Source organism: Aricia agestis, chromosome Z, assembly GCF_905147365.1.
Source record: "Aricia agestis chromosome Z, ilAriAges1.1, whole genome shotgun sequence".
Lineage (NCBI taxonomy): Eukaryota > Metazoa > Arthropoda > Insecta > Lepidoptera > Lycaenidae > Aricia > Aricia agestis.
The window spans coordinates 1,169,630-1,184,491 of NC_056428.1; the positions used below are offsets into that span (position 1 = coordinate 1,169,630).

Genomic DNA, 14,862 nt, shown 5'->3' on the forward strand with positions numbered 1-14,862 from the left:
TATCGACTTCAAACTTTTAAAGATTCCCGCGTATCCTCGAGGACAAACGTGCATTTTTTGTAAGGTTCAGGCATTTATGCACTTTAGTTTAATGATTATAGTTTATTTTCAAGTGCGTTAATATTACCTCTCCGCTGTGCTCCGTTCTATCTGCATTCTGCACTAATCTTAACATGAGTAAATAATATAATTTATCATCATCGAAAATCGCTTCCGCTCCTCAGTGGAGCCGCACTCTTATAGTTCGCTCACGGAAGTATAGTACATAGTATTTATTTATTACGCGCCATCTATTGAAATCTCTATGCGACAGCTCAATATTAATCAAACCTATCTTTTAGAAGTTCCCAGTTTAGCCGCTAGCAACGCTGGCGCTGTCTTATCGGACAATTAGGGGGCGTGGCTTAAGAAATGCGAATCCTCAAGGTCATTGGCAGTTGTCAGCGTCTTAATAAATAAAAAAAAATAATCAAAACAAAAGTTTCAATTTCCAACAGGGTTTTTGATGATTTATAAGAAATTAAGAGGTAATTTCAGATTATTTACGATACAAAATGGTAATAAAGCTTATTCAAATTGATTGCGAGGATCCTGCTAAAATTACGCTTTCCTCAGGCGAACATTTATTCGGCAGAGGAAAGCTACTTGGGGTAAGTATGTAAGAATAACATTAATTTTTACCATTTTCCTAGTTTCTACTTATAATTTATTATTACATTATTAGCGAATGTTCATTAACCTAAAGGCCGGATAATATTCGTTACTCACTAATTATATTTTATCAGTACCAATGAGTCACACTAACCAAGTACATAGTCTGATTGTAATCTTTCTGGCTTCTGCTAAGATTTTAATTTTATAGTGGAACTCAGTGAAAACTTACCATGAAAGTTTCATTGACATTGGCAAGAGTCTTGGGAGGAGTTTATAAATCTAACCTAACACTTCTATACTTACATGTAGAATCAATTGTGATTTCAGTGTGATGATAAGAGGATATCAAGGAACCATGGAGAATTGCGTGTTTTAGAAGACCATATTGAAATAAAAGCAGTAAGTAATTATTAAAATAATACACCAACAACTCGGCGCTTGCAACTTCTTTGCAAAACATCACTGGGACATCTAGTTATATTCAAAAATTCCTGTTTTTTTATTTATCTAGCTTAGAGTAAGTTTGTCCGGCTACCTATTAAAATCCTACAGTTATTTTAGAGATAAAATTAATTCATGAAGCCCTAAGCAGCTGCATTCGGCCACGATAACAATAGATAAGCTATTGTGTCTCGTTATTCCATGATCGATGGGTTAAAATGTGCACATTACAGCTTCACCAAAATCCATGTTTCTACACAAAGAAAGGTTCGGAAGAGAAAGAGATACTAAAAAAAGATTCAGTGATAAATCTCTCAAACGGGGACAGATTCGGACTGTTACCGGATGCATTCTGGTATGAAGTCGTAAAATGCATCAATGGATCTCAAGCAACAGTTAAAGAGGATGCAAACACAGAGGAGTATATTGAACAAACTCTTAATCCTGATGAGACAAGAAATGACAATGCAGAATCACCTTCTATTATACGTAAGTTATTTTCACTGCATCAGATCTAAAATGACTTTGCTTAGAAATGGTGTAAATTATTTTCAAATACAAAGTATCATCCTTGTTTGTGAAACCATTTAACATTTTCTAACATATTAGATAAATATTAATCAACAGCGATTAATCTGTTAAATACAGAATTTTATAAATTTTCCAGCAAATGCAAGTGACACTGTCTTAAACACTAATAACTCTTCAGTGCAAAGTAATTTAAGCAATAATGATTCTGAAACAACTAAAGTAACAGTCAAAAGAACCCACAGTATTGAACAGAGTGACAGTATTATAGAGAACAATAAAAAATTCAAAACAGATTCTGTAGAGGTTAAAGACGATTTGGAAATTGGACCCACAGTGGTGCAAACCGCACCCACAGGATTGCAAGCAGCAACCACTGAGGGGCAAATTGATGCTACAATTGTGAAGACTGAACCAGTAGAGGTGAAAACTGAACCAGTAGAGGTAAAAACTAAACCTACAGAGGTAAAAACTGAACCTACAGAGGTAAAAAATAAACCTACACAAGATACAAGCTCAGAAAATAATGATACAGAGGCTGCCAATGTTAAACAAGAATCTAACGATGCAGTGGGACCTAGTGGCAATCAAGTTTGTATTTTTTTTTTCCTAATTAAGAACTTTTTATAACACTAATACTATATTGCAAAAAAGTAAACTAGCCTCAGTTCTTATTGTATCCTTGCCATAACACTGTTTTGCTAAACAAGATGTGATTTTTAGTAAAAGATTAAGCTATATTATTCCTTCAATTGATATACCAACCACAAAATTACTACTCATTTAATCTATTTTTTCAGGCCAATAATGATGGTGCAGTGAATAACAATGCAAGAACACCAAGGGAGAGATGTATGTATGGAGCCAACTGTTACAGGTAGTACATCAACATAATATTATTATTATGCTAAGTACCTGAAGGACTTGTGTTACAGGTACCAGACAACGGAAATATATTTAATACTTTTATACTATACATATATTTAAGATTTTTATTATATTATACACTTATTTAATACACATCCATGACCCAGGAACTTCAGGGCGTCATCTTGTGAACAATATTTTAAAAATTTCAGACGGAATCCAGCCCACTTCACGCAGTTCAGTCATCCAAACGATGCTGACTGGGGTGCAGGGGTGCAGGCGCCATGTCCGTTCGGCGCCGCGTGCGGTCGCCGCGACCCGCGACACTACCGCGACCACACACACCCGCCGGGACACCGCCCGCCGCCGCCACCAGGTATACACGACAATAATCTATACTAATATTATAAATGCGAAAGTATCTCTGTCTGTCTGTCTGTCTCGCTTTCACGCCAAAACTACTGAACCGATTGTAATGAAATTTTGTACACAGATAGTCTAAAGCCTAAAAAAGGACATAGGCTACTTTTTAACTGGAAGAGGGGGTTGTAAGGGGGTGAAAATGCGTAAATTTGGTCAAATTAAGTTAGTTTTAAAAACTCCAAATAGATGGCGCCAAGAGTCCCCTAGATCGCGCTATTGCTTGCTCATGCGTATTTCTATAAGAGGTGGTACCATGTTAACCGATTCGTGGCCACTGCCGCGCCCAGCGCGTCATTTAAAAAGATTCAGTGAGGCCGATGACGCGCCAGTCGCGGCATACAAGGATTGTTAAAAAACACGTTAAAACTAATTTATTATACTGTAATTACAATTTCTTAGTCTAAATGTACATGTTGAACTCAATTTTATGCGTGGCCGTTTATTTTAGAATTAAAGGCTACTAGTCAGAGATCGTCAATCATTGGTTCACTCACAAAATCCCATTTTTTTTACGATTGGCGTTTTTATTACAAGATGTTAGTGTAAACACCGCTATACTTGAAACCATCAAATGAGCCCGTCAAAATGAACAACTTTTTCTATGAGAACAATGCTGGGAACTCAAAAAAATCCGTCTTCATACCCATACAAATTGCCGATCTGGGCATCCGTATGGATATGAACTCATGAAGACGGCTTTTTTTTGAGTTCTCAGCATTGTTCTCATAGAAAAATGGTTCATTTTGACGGGCTCATTTGATGGTTTCATGGATAACGGTGTTTACACTAACACACTGTATAACTTTTTTTCTTATTAATACTTTCATCTTCATTAGTGTCGGTAATTTCCTCGATGCTACTGTCTGTTGAGTTATTTTTTGTGTCATGACAAGTACGAGAACTTTTAAATGTCATTTTTAATGTAAAGTTTTGCAATATTGACTGGCTACATTCAGAAAAGCCATTATATTCCTGCTGATTATCTGAAACAAATGTGTTTCATTTGTTTCAATGAGCTTTTCAATTTCAATACAAAATTTAAATTGTTATATTTATATTTATTACGTTATTGTTATATTTATTATTCAACGAAAACAGATGAAGTTGCTAGTCAGGGCGAGCGAAGCGAGCCCTAGTATATCCCAAAACCTTTACATATTTTTATGGTACACTTTACGGAAAAACTATCATGCCTATTGATTTGTGCTATAACATAGTAATTTTCATTTATATGTACTAGCTGTCCCGGTGAACTTCGTGTTACTTAAAAACCTTCCCTGGACTTTAAGGATTATTTTAAGACTAAAATTAGAAGAATCGGTCCAGCCGTTATGGAGTTATAGCGTTTCCGAGTTGTAGCGTTAGGTAATCCATTTTTATATAATTATATAGATATTATAGATATGTGTTATCATCAGTCAGTCACAGGTGTGACGACGCGAGCCCTCATAATGTTCGGCTTTTTGAAATTAAAAAGAACGAAGAAAAGACTCCCTAGTCTTTTCTTCGTTCTTTTGAATTTCAAAAATTAACATAAAAAAATAATTTATTACTCATACTGTAATTATAATTCCCTTATTATAATTACAGTATAATATATTAGTTTTAACGTGTTTTTCAACAATCCTTAGGTATATGCCGCGACTGGCGCGTCATCGGCCTCACTGAATCTCTTATTGAAATTATTGATACCGACATCTGGGCAAAATGTGTACCAAAGGTTGACGACTACTTATACATTTTGTTAACAGTATGAATTACTACTTTTATACGCCGTAGTAGCTTTGAATTACAACTAAAACAACAAAATTTATCTTTTCTCTCTCTGATTTACGCCTATTAACAATAAAATGTGCATAAAACACAACCAGTGGCCAATGCCGCACGTGGGGCGTCATCGTTTAGCAGGGCCGATGACGCTTATGGCGCGTCAACGAACAAACTGCTTGGCCTGTGGTAAGAATTCGTGAAAATGAAGGTAGCAACGAATCGGTTAAGCTAGGATTTTCGATTCTTTCGATTGTTATACACGTTATTAACTAAGAACTCACCAGAATTTGATATCTAATCTAAGTTGGTAACTTAGATTAGATATCAAATTCAAAAACAACAGCGCCAAAACTACTGAACCGATTGTAATGAAATTTTGTACACAGATAGTCTAAAGGCTGAGAAAGGACATAGGCTACTTCTTACTGGAAAAAGGGGTTGTAAGGGGGTGTTTATGCGTAAATTTGTTCAAATTAAGTTAGTTCCAAAAACTGGAACAGATGGCGCCAATAGTCGCCTAGATCGCACTATCGCTTGCTCATATGTATTTCTATAAGAGGTGGTACCATGTTGAGATAATATTTAGATTCTTTCGATTGTTATACATGTTATTAAATAACTCACGTACCAACATAGAGACCAGAAATATCAGTCTACCAATAATAAATACTAAATAGTTTATGGCCTATGGGTATTGGCTATTGGGCAAAGCTTAAAGTTGTGTAATGCATTATGCAGCTAAGTTGTGTAACGCTAAATAAGCTTTAAAAGGTATAAAAAAGTTTAATTTAAAAAAAATCATATTATGTGCACACTACACGGCTGTTTTGGGTATTTTGATTTAAGGTGTACCAGGGTTTTAAAAAGCTTATGACACCAATTTTATTAACACCGCGCGCTATATACTGAAGTCCACGCGGACGAAGTCGCGGGCAACAGCTAGTAATTATTATAAATGCGTAAGTTAGCCGACTGTTATTTCTCGCTTAATGTCTTAACCCGTGGTCCCCAACCTTTTTTTCAGGCCACAAACATGTCTTGGTCTTAGTGTCACGGGACGCAACAAAAATTTTTTAGGGTTAAAAATAACATTCTTCAAAATTAACGATTTAAAAGTGAAAAAAATTTCACGTCTTTCACAACGACTTTACGTGTAGTCTACATTATTTTGCTGGTGGGCATGAATTTCAATATGGTTTAATATCACGTGGGCTACCTTTTCTAAGCACACTATGCCGAAAATACGCGGCCGAAGTTCAGCAAGATTACGCCTGCAGTGTATTTTAAATCACAGATGATACACCATGCCGAAATTACGTCGCATTATATTGTACGCGTAGCGCATTGCTGACATAATCATGCCGAACTTCGGTCGCGTATTTTCGGTATAGTGTGTTTAGATACTAAGGCTTCAGTCTAGAAACCAGCGGGCAGCGGGGCGGGAGCGGCCCGGCGCGTGACAATGTAAAGATTTATATGGATAGGCCGTGCACCGTTCCAGTTTTTGGGGCTTGTCCATATAAATCTTTACATTGTCACACGCCGCGCCGCTTCCCGCTGGTTTCGAGACTGAAGCCTTAAAGGCCTTTGACACAATTTCGTATAGAACTACTTGGTGTTTGGGAATGCTCATAGGATATTTAAACGAAAAATTATATGGTTCCTGTGCGTTAATCGCGCAATAACCGTATATTTTTTTGTTTTTCTGCGCGACTAGCGAACCTCGTCGCAACGGTGTTGTGACTATCTTCTACAATATTATTAAAGGCAAGGCTAATTGACTAATACACTAAAGGTCAAGCCAAACCCTTGCCCTTGGTGCTAGAAAATTCAAGTGTGGTGCATGTCTTATTACCTTTGTGATACAGATATGTAATAAGAAAGGATTATTCAAATATCTCCTCTTGAAAAAAGAAGTGATAATGAAGTCGTGAAACAAAGCTAGAATTTTTTATTTTTTTTTATTTTCAGGTATGCAAGTTGTTGAGAAACACGGCAACATATTTTACATCAATGCCGCTGCCCAAGTCAACTTTTACGATGATCACTTTGAGGTCGTCGATTCTGAGGGAGACAGTGTTGATTATGATTATGAGTTTTAAAAGTTGTTTGTTATCTACGTTATATAAAAATCGTGTCATAGATTTAATGAGCAGTTAATAAATATTTTTATATAAATATTTGTTAAATCTTTCGTTTTGCATACCTTTAATAACATAAAACAAATCCAGATTTTAAGACTTAATAATATAATTGATAATAATACTTCTTTAAATAACAAACACCCCATACATTGAATTTCAGTAGAGCCTATACAAGCTCTTTTTATAAGTCCAAGCTATTTTTATTATTATTTATTACTTTATTCCTGTTTTTTACGACTTGTATGAAATAACGCCAGGTAAAATAAGAAAACGTCGCGGCAGTAGCTATAGTCCGCCACCCGGTGTGCTGGTGAGGATACAGCCTAAACGACGTCGACGGAACCCAAGCTCGTGCAGTGGCACCCCTTATTCGTCAGAGGACACTGAGACATCAGAGGAAGAATGTAGTGAGTATTCAGTACATTTTATCCAATATTCCCACACTGTAAATATACTATAATATTATAAACACGAAAGTGTATCTGTCTGTTACCTCTTCACCAATGACGGATTAAGACTACTTGATGCCCTAAGCAATCCATGCCTGTGGGCCCCCCTATCCGTATCTCAACTAGAATCGGTCTTTGAACCGTTACTCTTGGTGCCACCTCAGACGTGATGCCCTAGGCAATTGCTTAATTTGATTAAGGGCTAATCCGTCACTGCTCTTCACGCCCACACAGCGTAACCGATCTATCTGAAAGGTATGGAGATACTTTGGGTTCAGAGAAAGGACATAGGATACTTTTTATCACGGAAAAAGTTACAGTTTCCACGAGAATTTTGACGCAACGACAATGGTATTAACAAATCGGCCAAGTGCGAGTCGGACTCGCGTCTCGCGCACTAAGGGTTCCGTACCGTTATAGAGCAGAAATAGGGCTAAATTTTTGTTTTATTTTAATATTATTAATAAATATTAAAGTACATAATTATATTATAATAAAGGCCTTTGTGAAAATGCCAAGTGCCTACCTGTTGCCGTTATTGATAACGTACAAAAAAAGCCAAAAAATCACGTTTGTTGTATGGAAGTCCCCCATTAGATATTATTTTTTAGGGTTCCGTACCCTAAGGGTGAAAACGGGTCACTATTCATGAGACTTCGATGTCTGTCTGTCCATCTGTCTCTCTCAAGGCTGTTTCTCAAGAACCGCTATAGCTAGAGATCTGAAATTTTAACAGATTGTGTATATCTGTTGCTGCTTATATAACAACAAATAATAAAAACAAAATAAAATTAATATTTAAAGGCGGCTCCCATACAACAAACGTGATTTTTTTGGCCTTTTTTGCTCGATATCAATAATGGCAACAGGTAGGCACTTGATATTTTCACAAAGGCCTTACAACACAACAGTACGATTCCGTACTGTTGTGTTGTAAGGTCCTTCGTGTGCGAGTCCGACTCGCACTTGGCCGATTTTATTAGTACTTGTTATAGCGGGAACAGATATATATATACAAAATATGTGATAATTTCAGAAGTCTAGCTATTGCGGTTTTTAAGATATAACCTGGAGACACACAGACGGACAGACAACGAAGTCTTAGTAATAGGGTACCGTTTTTACCCTTTGGATACGGAACCCTAAAAAGTTAAACATATGGGGTTCAAAAACTATACATTTTGTGTGTGTGTCTGTGTGTGAAGACCCCTTTTAATTAAATTTTATTTTAAGATAACGAAGCAGAAGCGGGTAAGAGGGAATGGAGAGGCAGCAGCTACAGTCCCCCGCCGGGTGTGATCGTCCGACTGAGGAGGAAGCACCTGCGACGTTTCGAGAATTACGAGTTTGATGACGAGTCCGATGAATTTGGTAAGAACTGCTTTAGAGTGAAACTTGGAATGGGGAAGATGCATATTATTTATTAGGCTATTGCATATGCATTGACTAACGTCCTTTCAGTTCGGTAGACTTTGACATGGTGTTTGTGTGCGTGCGATAGGGTTGTTGAGGAAGTGATTATGAGGAAGAGGAGGAGGAAGAGGAATTGTCACGCGCAAATTTTGAGGATGCGGATGAGGAAGAGGATGCGGATGAGGAAGAGGATGCGGATGAGGAAGCGGAAGAGGAAGCGGATGAGGAAGAGGAAGATAGAAAATTATAAATACTAGCGGACCCAACCCAAAAGTCAACTTTGTACATAACGTACTAGGTACATACATTACACAAAAATTAATTAAAAGGGCATTTTCCAGTGAACCAAACTATGAATCTAAATTCTAAACCATTCTCAAAACACACACAATAAAGAATCATCAAAATCAGTCTAGCAATAAGGGCCGCGCTACATCGGAATGACAGCGGCGAGGCGAGCGCTTTCAGTGTCATATATATGATTTTAAACTTTATCTTCATTATTGTAATACAAAGTACCGCTTGAGAAGTCTACGGCCGCCCGTGGCCGCTGTACTATGTATTACAAAAATGAAGATAAAGTTTCTTATGATACTGAAAGTGCTCGCGTCGCCGCTGCCATTCTCATGTATCGCGGCCCTTAGGCTGTTTAGACACACGCCGCAGCGGCGCCGCTGTAAAACTCATCTTTGCACTTCTATGGGCCCTCAGGGAGAAACCACACGGGTGCGGTGCGGCACCGCTCCGGCGCCGCGCCGCCGCGCCAGAGCGTGATTGGATACGCGACGCGCATGCGCAGTGTAATTCCTCATAAATTCCTCTTAAATTTTGAGGAAGCGATAGCGGTAGAGGAATTTTTATTTTTATTTATGAGGAATGCGGTAACGGTTGAGGAACCCAAAATATTGCGGAACTTCCTCATTATGAGGAAGCGGAAGAGGAATCCTCAGCAACCCTAGCGTGCGACTAGACGTATGCGAATTATAATTGCTTAAGTTGATAAAAATGCTACGCAATAGCTTTACCGCGCCACCCCCGAGTATAATATTATATAGATCTCATTATTAGCGACTACAATGTGAAAGGAACGTAAAGGAAGACACATTGTAATGTTTTACTCAATGTGTGCTTTTATAATTTTGGACGTGGCGGTAATATCGTGGACGTCCGCGGTAAAACGATAACATAGGGAAGTAAAATGTATGCAAATATAATGAAGACGCTTTTAAATTTCCATCGGCGATAACTTTTTAATGTGCACGTTAGAGTACATCACGACGTATACACTCTTCTGAACCGCACAAAACGTCCGCGGTGCGTAAAATAAAAGGGTAGGTATTTAACGTATCCAACGTTTTATCATGGAAGTCGGCTTCCACGATAACGTGACGCCCAGAATTATAAAAGCGCATGTTCAATATTGATTCTTTGTATCTGAAAAACGTGGATCACGAAAACAATTTTAGCGCAACATAGTCATCTCGTTATTACTACATATTTTCAGAACAGATTTATATTGTGGAATATTTATTTACAGATCCATTTGATACTGACGGATCTGACGAGTGGGAACCAGAAAAGTAATCTCAAAATTACTTGGTTTATGTTATAAACATTTTTTATCTTCATGTTTAAAGTCTTGTTTCTCAGTCAATTTGCTTTAATATTTTTCTATTTCTACGAGAAATGATTTACACTGGGCGTAAATACACTGTAGTGTTGATATGGCTACAATTTTTATTACTTGTTTATTAATTGTATGAGCTAAGCCATACCACATAATACAATATACTGCTGTACGTGTCTCTTGGTCCCTCACTAATAAGTCCCCGGGTTGCACTAGTAAAACCAATAGGTGATATTAAACTTGGCCTTTATTTATCCCAAACTAACACCCGTTCATTCAGACAAGGCCTCACGCAGTGACTGCCCGTCGTCTCTAGCATACATCGCCTCCCAGACACAAAACTGCTGACACTCGCACATTCACACATACATGGTCCCTACACTGCAATGGCCAATGGAACGCTGCAGTTACGCCTAGTGCGGTCCAGCAGTGTAATATTCATTTTAGTGAGTAAAAATAAAAGCTTTTGTAAAACATTTTTTATGTATTATTAAACTCAAAAGTATCCCTCATCGTCGGAATGCTCTCGGTGCTCCCAATCCTGCTTGTTGGCCACAAGCAGTGTGGGTGGTGCTTCACCGCCTCGCACCTGTAGCGCGTACACTGCAGTCTCAACCTTAAATACGTTGGCTCGGGTCACAGACATCTTTCGACCTAAGTCTTTGCCTGCACCAAACAAACCTGAAAACCATAAAACTAAACTTAAAGAAATTATAAATAAAAAAAACTTATAATAATATGTTGGTATGATGAATTTGCTGAAATCTGCACACTTTCACAGCTTGACCACCATAGAAATTCTTTTTGCAAATTACAGACAAAATATATATAGTGCGTCAAGAAAGTGAGGAAATTAAAAAGTGGCAACATCATAGTGTCATCCATTTCAAATCAATCTAAGAAAAAAGGGATGACACTACGATGTTGCCACTTTTTAATTTCTTCACTTTCTTGACGCACTATACTGTTCATCTAATTCTTATTATTATCATTGTGCCTATTTAGCATTTATACTGTGGTCATGCTTAGAAGTGGTCACCGTGTGGTCTGTATTAAGTCTACAAAAATTAATACAGACAATTTTACCTAGATATCCTGTATACAGTTCCCTAACGACCTGACATGCATAGAAGCATTCTTTGCTGTCACCGCTGGATATACTATTGATGGCCTTCCTCATCAACTCTCCAGTGAGATCAGCTATTCCCAACATGTAATCGTTGGGTGTTAACATTGTAACAACACTTCTTTCTATCCCTTCATCTTCTGTGGACTTCACTGTATACGTAAGTTCCTTCTGAACATCAGCCCATGGTATAATTTCTTTATTTTCCATGAGTGAACAGAAAGTTCTGGCTTCAATAAACTCTTGAAATCCTGCAGTCACAGCACGGCTATGTAAGTACGCTGGGCTATTCTCAAGTTCCAAAGCAATGTTTTTGATTGGACCATTTATTAGTTTTTGTAATCTTTCATTAGCTTCTTTGACTGCTTTTTGGGCTGCCTCCTCACTGAAAAATATAATCCAAATTTAGGTTTTGCCTCTCTGATTTGAAATTCTGTAATACCACAGAATAGATAGTAGTACAAGTACAGAAGCCTCACTGCTTTGATGTTCACAAATGCCGCCGTTTTATGTGCCTACATAAGTAATAATAACAAACGGACCGCACACAAGCAGCCGAAATTGAGCTCTCTGGCGCCGCGCGAAGGTCGACTTTATTCCACACCAATTCCACACCTTGTCAGATATTCCGAAAATAGGGTTGTCAAAATCAAATAAGTATAAATACCACGCAAGGTATATTGGTAATACGGAAACTATTAGGTAAATGAACACCGAACATATAAATCAGTTTACACAGACACGACACGTGATTTTCTTTTGATGTAAGTAGGTAATTAGGTATGGATTATATTATTATGTACTTATAATGTATATGCAGCTAAGTATCATCTACCACCTATTTTAAATAAGTATATTTATTATAATTACTTATACAACATTTATGTGTAAGTATGTATATACTATAATATTGTCATAGATTTAGGTACCATGACAGTAGATATATATAAATTTGCTATTTTTTTCATTGTCCCAACAATCGGCCGCAATGCGGTATTTATTTTTGATAAATTTTGCCAATTAAAATATGACACTGCGTAAGAGGCGCGCGCGTGCGCCACGAGTCAGTTCGCGGCAACCATTGAATCGCCCCGACGTCGGGGAGTCTCGTATGTACTTGTAGCTCGGCGGCGGAATGGCGGAGTGACACCCCCCTGGTAATACCTACAGCCCCAATATGGGAAAATTAAGAAAAGAAATACTGACTATACAGCATTATGCCTACTTCTTTACTTTAGCTACCTACATACATGAAGTGATAGTAGCATGTGGTGCAAGTCCATGGGCGTAAATAAGGGGGGGGGAAGAGGGGTCTTGGGGGTCCGGACTATCCATCTTACTTTTCCATTACTATCCATCTTACTTTTCCAATCGACAATATTCCTTCCTTCCTCTACCTTATCTTTACATCTGACTTACCTGAAGCATCCAATGTCACCACCGCCACCCTCCGTAAAGAAGACTGACCACCTGTCTCTCTAAACGGCACACCACTGCCACACAAAGACACTGTGAAGTATCTGGGAATGCACCTAGATAGAAGACTAACTTGGAAAACCACGTAAAAGCCAAAAGGGACGAAATTAACTTCAAAATCAGGGGCCTGAATTGGCTGATAGGCCGAAACTCCAAACTGTCTATGGAAAATAAGATTCTTGTGTACAAAACAGTGATAAAGCCAATCTGGACATATGGCATACAGCTCTGGGGCTCTGCCAGTGCTAGCAACCAATCCACCATACAAAGAGTACAAAACAACATACTCAGACAGGCATCAAATGCAGCATGGTTTCTCAGAACATCAGAGCTACATGATACTCTCAACAAGCCAACAGTAAAAGAGGAGATTACTGCCTATGCTAGCAAATACAAATGTAGACTCCAGAACCATCAAAATGTTCTAGCTGGACAGCTAAAAATCACAGAAATAAATCGTCGTCTAAGCTAAGCTATATATACGCCCATGGGTGCAACTCTTAGGCTGCGTTTCCACTCGAATGACAGGAAATTTCCAGCGGAATGACAGGGAAAATTTCGAGCATGGTGATTGGTCAATTCGGCTCCACTAAGCTCCGCTCCGCTTCAGTGGAAACGCAGCCTTAAAAGGTCTAGCAGCCTAGTTGGCTGGCTAACTCAACTAAATGGCAATGTTTATTTAACTCACGTGATAGCTGAATGTAAAAGGAATATGATCCTCTTGCTCTCAATTGTTATGTCTCTCGAGAGTTTGACCAGTCTCTCATGCCTATCCTGACGACCGTTCAGTTTGTTGGAGATCGATTTAAACATAGCCAGCACGGGACTATCGCTTGAAAGAGAGCTCACAGTCTCTTTTGCTACTGCTGACAGCGTGTGATGGTTGTCATGCCGCTTACCACGATATCTCCCTGAGAAAAATTGTTGATAAGCACAAAAGTTTTGTAAACAAAACAGACATGACTACAAAGTAGATACGATACCTACAATAATAACCTAGTCCTACAATCTAAAACAACTTACCTCGTCCCGACATATTTAATAAATAAGCGTTTTTCAGGTCAATTAACAATTATTAAACTTTCTGACAGATGTGCTTTAAATTATTTTTAAGTTAAATGCGAAAACTGAAAAATAACAGCAAAACTATCAGCAGCAAACAACACTTTTTGAAACGAATTTGTCAAATTAGCAGTGTTGCCAGAGCTTTATGTTCGAAAGTTACTTATTATCATGCGAAAAGTAACATTTTGAGGGGAAATATAGAGATGAAGTGATTTTTTGGATTCCGCCGTATAATTATAATAAAATGAAAATATAATAACATAAGCTCTTATACAAAAAAACACTATTTTTCGCCTATTTTTGCGCTATCACGGTACGGAACCCTTTACGAGCGAGTCAGACTCACACTTTTTTTTTTTTTATTAAATAAGGGGGCAAACGAGCAAACAGGTCACCTGATGGTAAGCAACTACCGTCGCCCATGGACACTCGCAACATCAGAAGAGCTGCAGGCAACACTTGGCCGATTATATTTTATTTTTACGAAGACATTTTATTTTGTTCCATTTTGTTTACCTCCAAGTCTACCAACATGATGGTCATTAAACAAAACTTTAAACTAAGGTGCGACAAGGCTTGGGCGGGGGCGCTGCTGATAAAGTAGAACTCTCAAAAATTTGTTTTTGTATGATGGCAGCGTTAGCTTTGCTTTTTTCGCCACGTTCATTTAAAGCATTGTCAGCTGTAACGACAAAACTCAATAAAACTTAGTGTGTTTCGTTTTGGCATTTTTGGTTTCAAACATCTTTTTTTTCACTTAAGTACCAAAAGTAACGTAAAAGTAACATCTGTAGTCATGTCACATGAATGTAACATGCAAGGGTCAAAAGTAACGTAAAATGTTACAAAAGTAACATTCTGGCAACGCTGCAAATTAGT

General features: G+C 37.9%; 2 protein-coding genes across 5 annotated transcripts; one reads left to right on the top strand and one right to left on the bottom strand.

Annotated features, from left to right (window-relative positions):
• The first annotated feature begins 473 nt into the window (after positions 1 to 473).
• LOC121738995 (aprataxin and PNK-like factor) lies at positions 474 to 10,794 on the top strand. Of its 4 annotated transcripts, XM_042131296.1 has the most exons (10): positions 474 to 650; positions 982 to 1,053; positions 1,329 to 1,584; positions 1,763 to 2,056; positions 2,120 to 2,214; positions 2,424 to 2,500; positions 2,703 to 2,866; positions 7,085 to 7,234; positions 8,510 to 8,647; positions 10,227 to 10,794. In XM_042131296.1, exons 1-10 carry the CDS (start codon positions 555 to 557, stop codon positions 10,271 to 10,273), a joined length of 1,389 nt encoding a protein of 462 aa, XP_041987230.1. In that variant the 5' UTR covers positions 474 to 554; the 3' UTR covers positions 10,274 to 10,794. The 4 variants fall into 4 exon arrangements, with proteins under 4 accessions (XP_041987230.1, XP_041987231.1, XP_041987232.1 ...); XM_042131297.1 differs by lacking the exon at positions 7,085 to 7,234 and having other exon boundaries at positions 1,763 to 2,214; XM_042131298.1 differs by lacking the exons at positions 7,085 to 7,234; positions 8,510 to 8,647; positions 10,227 to 10,794 and adding an exon at positions 6,655 to 6,793 and having other exon boundaries at positions 1,763 to 2,214.
• Positions 10,774 to 14,090, bottom strand: LOC121738996 (translin-associated protein X). Its single transcript, XM_042131300.1, has 4 exons — positions 13,942 to 14,090; positions 13,607 to 13,829; positions 11,403 to 11,827; positions 10,774 to 10,997 (listed from the first exon to the last, which is right to left on the bottom strand). Exons 1-4 carry the CDS (start codon positions 13,952 to 13,954, stop codon positions 10,813 to 10,815), a joined length of 846 nt encoding a protein of 281 aa, XP_041987234.1. The 5' UTR covers positions 13,955 to 14,090; the 3' UTR covers positions 10,774 to 10,812.
• Positions 14,091 to 14,862: the final 772 nt, after the last annotated feature.

Excerpts from the sequence above, each read along its gene's own strand:
- LOC121738995 (XM_042131296.1), top strand. The coding sequence starts at position 555 with ATGGTAATAAAGCTTATTCAAATTGATTGCGAGGATCCTGCTAAAATT. Across the intron at positions 2,057-2,119 it reads ACCAGTAGAGGTGAAAACTG|AACCTACACAAGATACAAGC; the intron begins AACCAGTAGAGG and ends AGGTAAAAAATA. Across the intron at positions 2,215-2,423 it reads TGGGACCTAGTGGCAATCAA|GCCAATAATGATGGTGCAGT; the intron begins GTTTGTATTTTT and ends CTATTTTTTCAG.
- LOC121738996 (XM_042131300.1), bottom strand. Across the intron at positions 11,828-13,606 it reads CTTTTACATTCAGCTATCAC|TGAGGAGGCAGCCCAAAAAG; the intron begins GTGAGTTAAATA and ends TATATTTTTCAG. Across the intron at positions 10,998-11,402 it reads ACTGTATACAGGATATCTAG|GTTTGTTTGGTGCAGGCAAA; the intron begins GTAAAATTGTCT and ends TATGGTTTTCAG.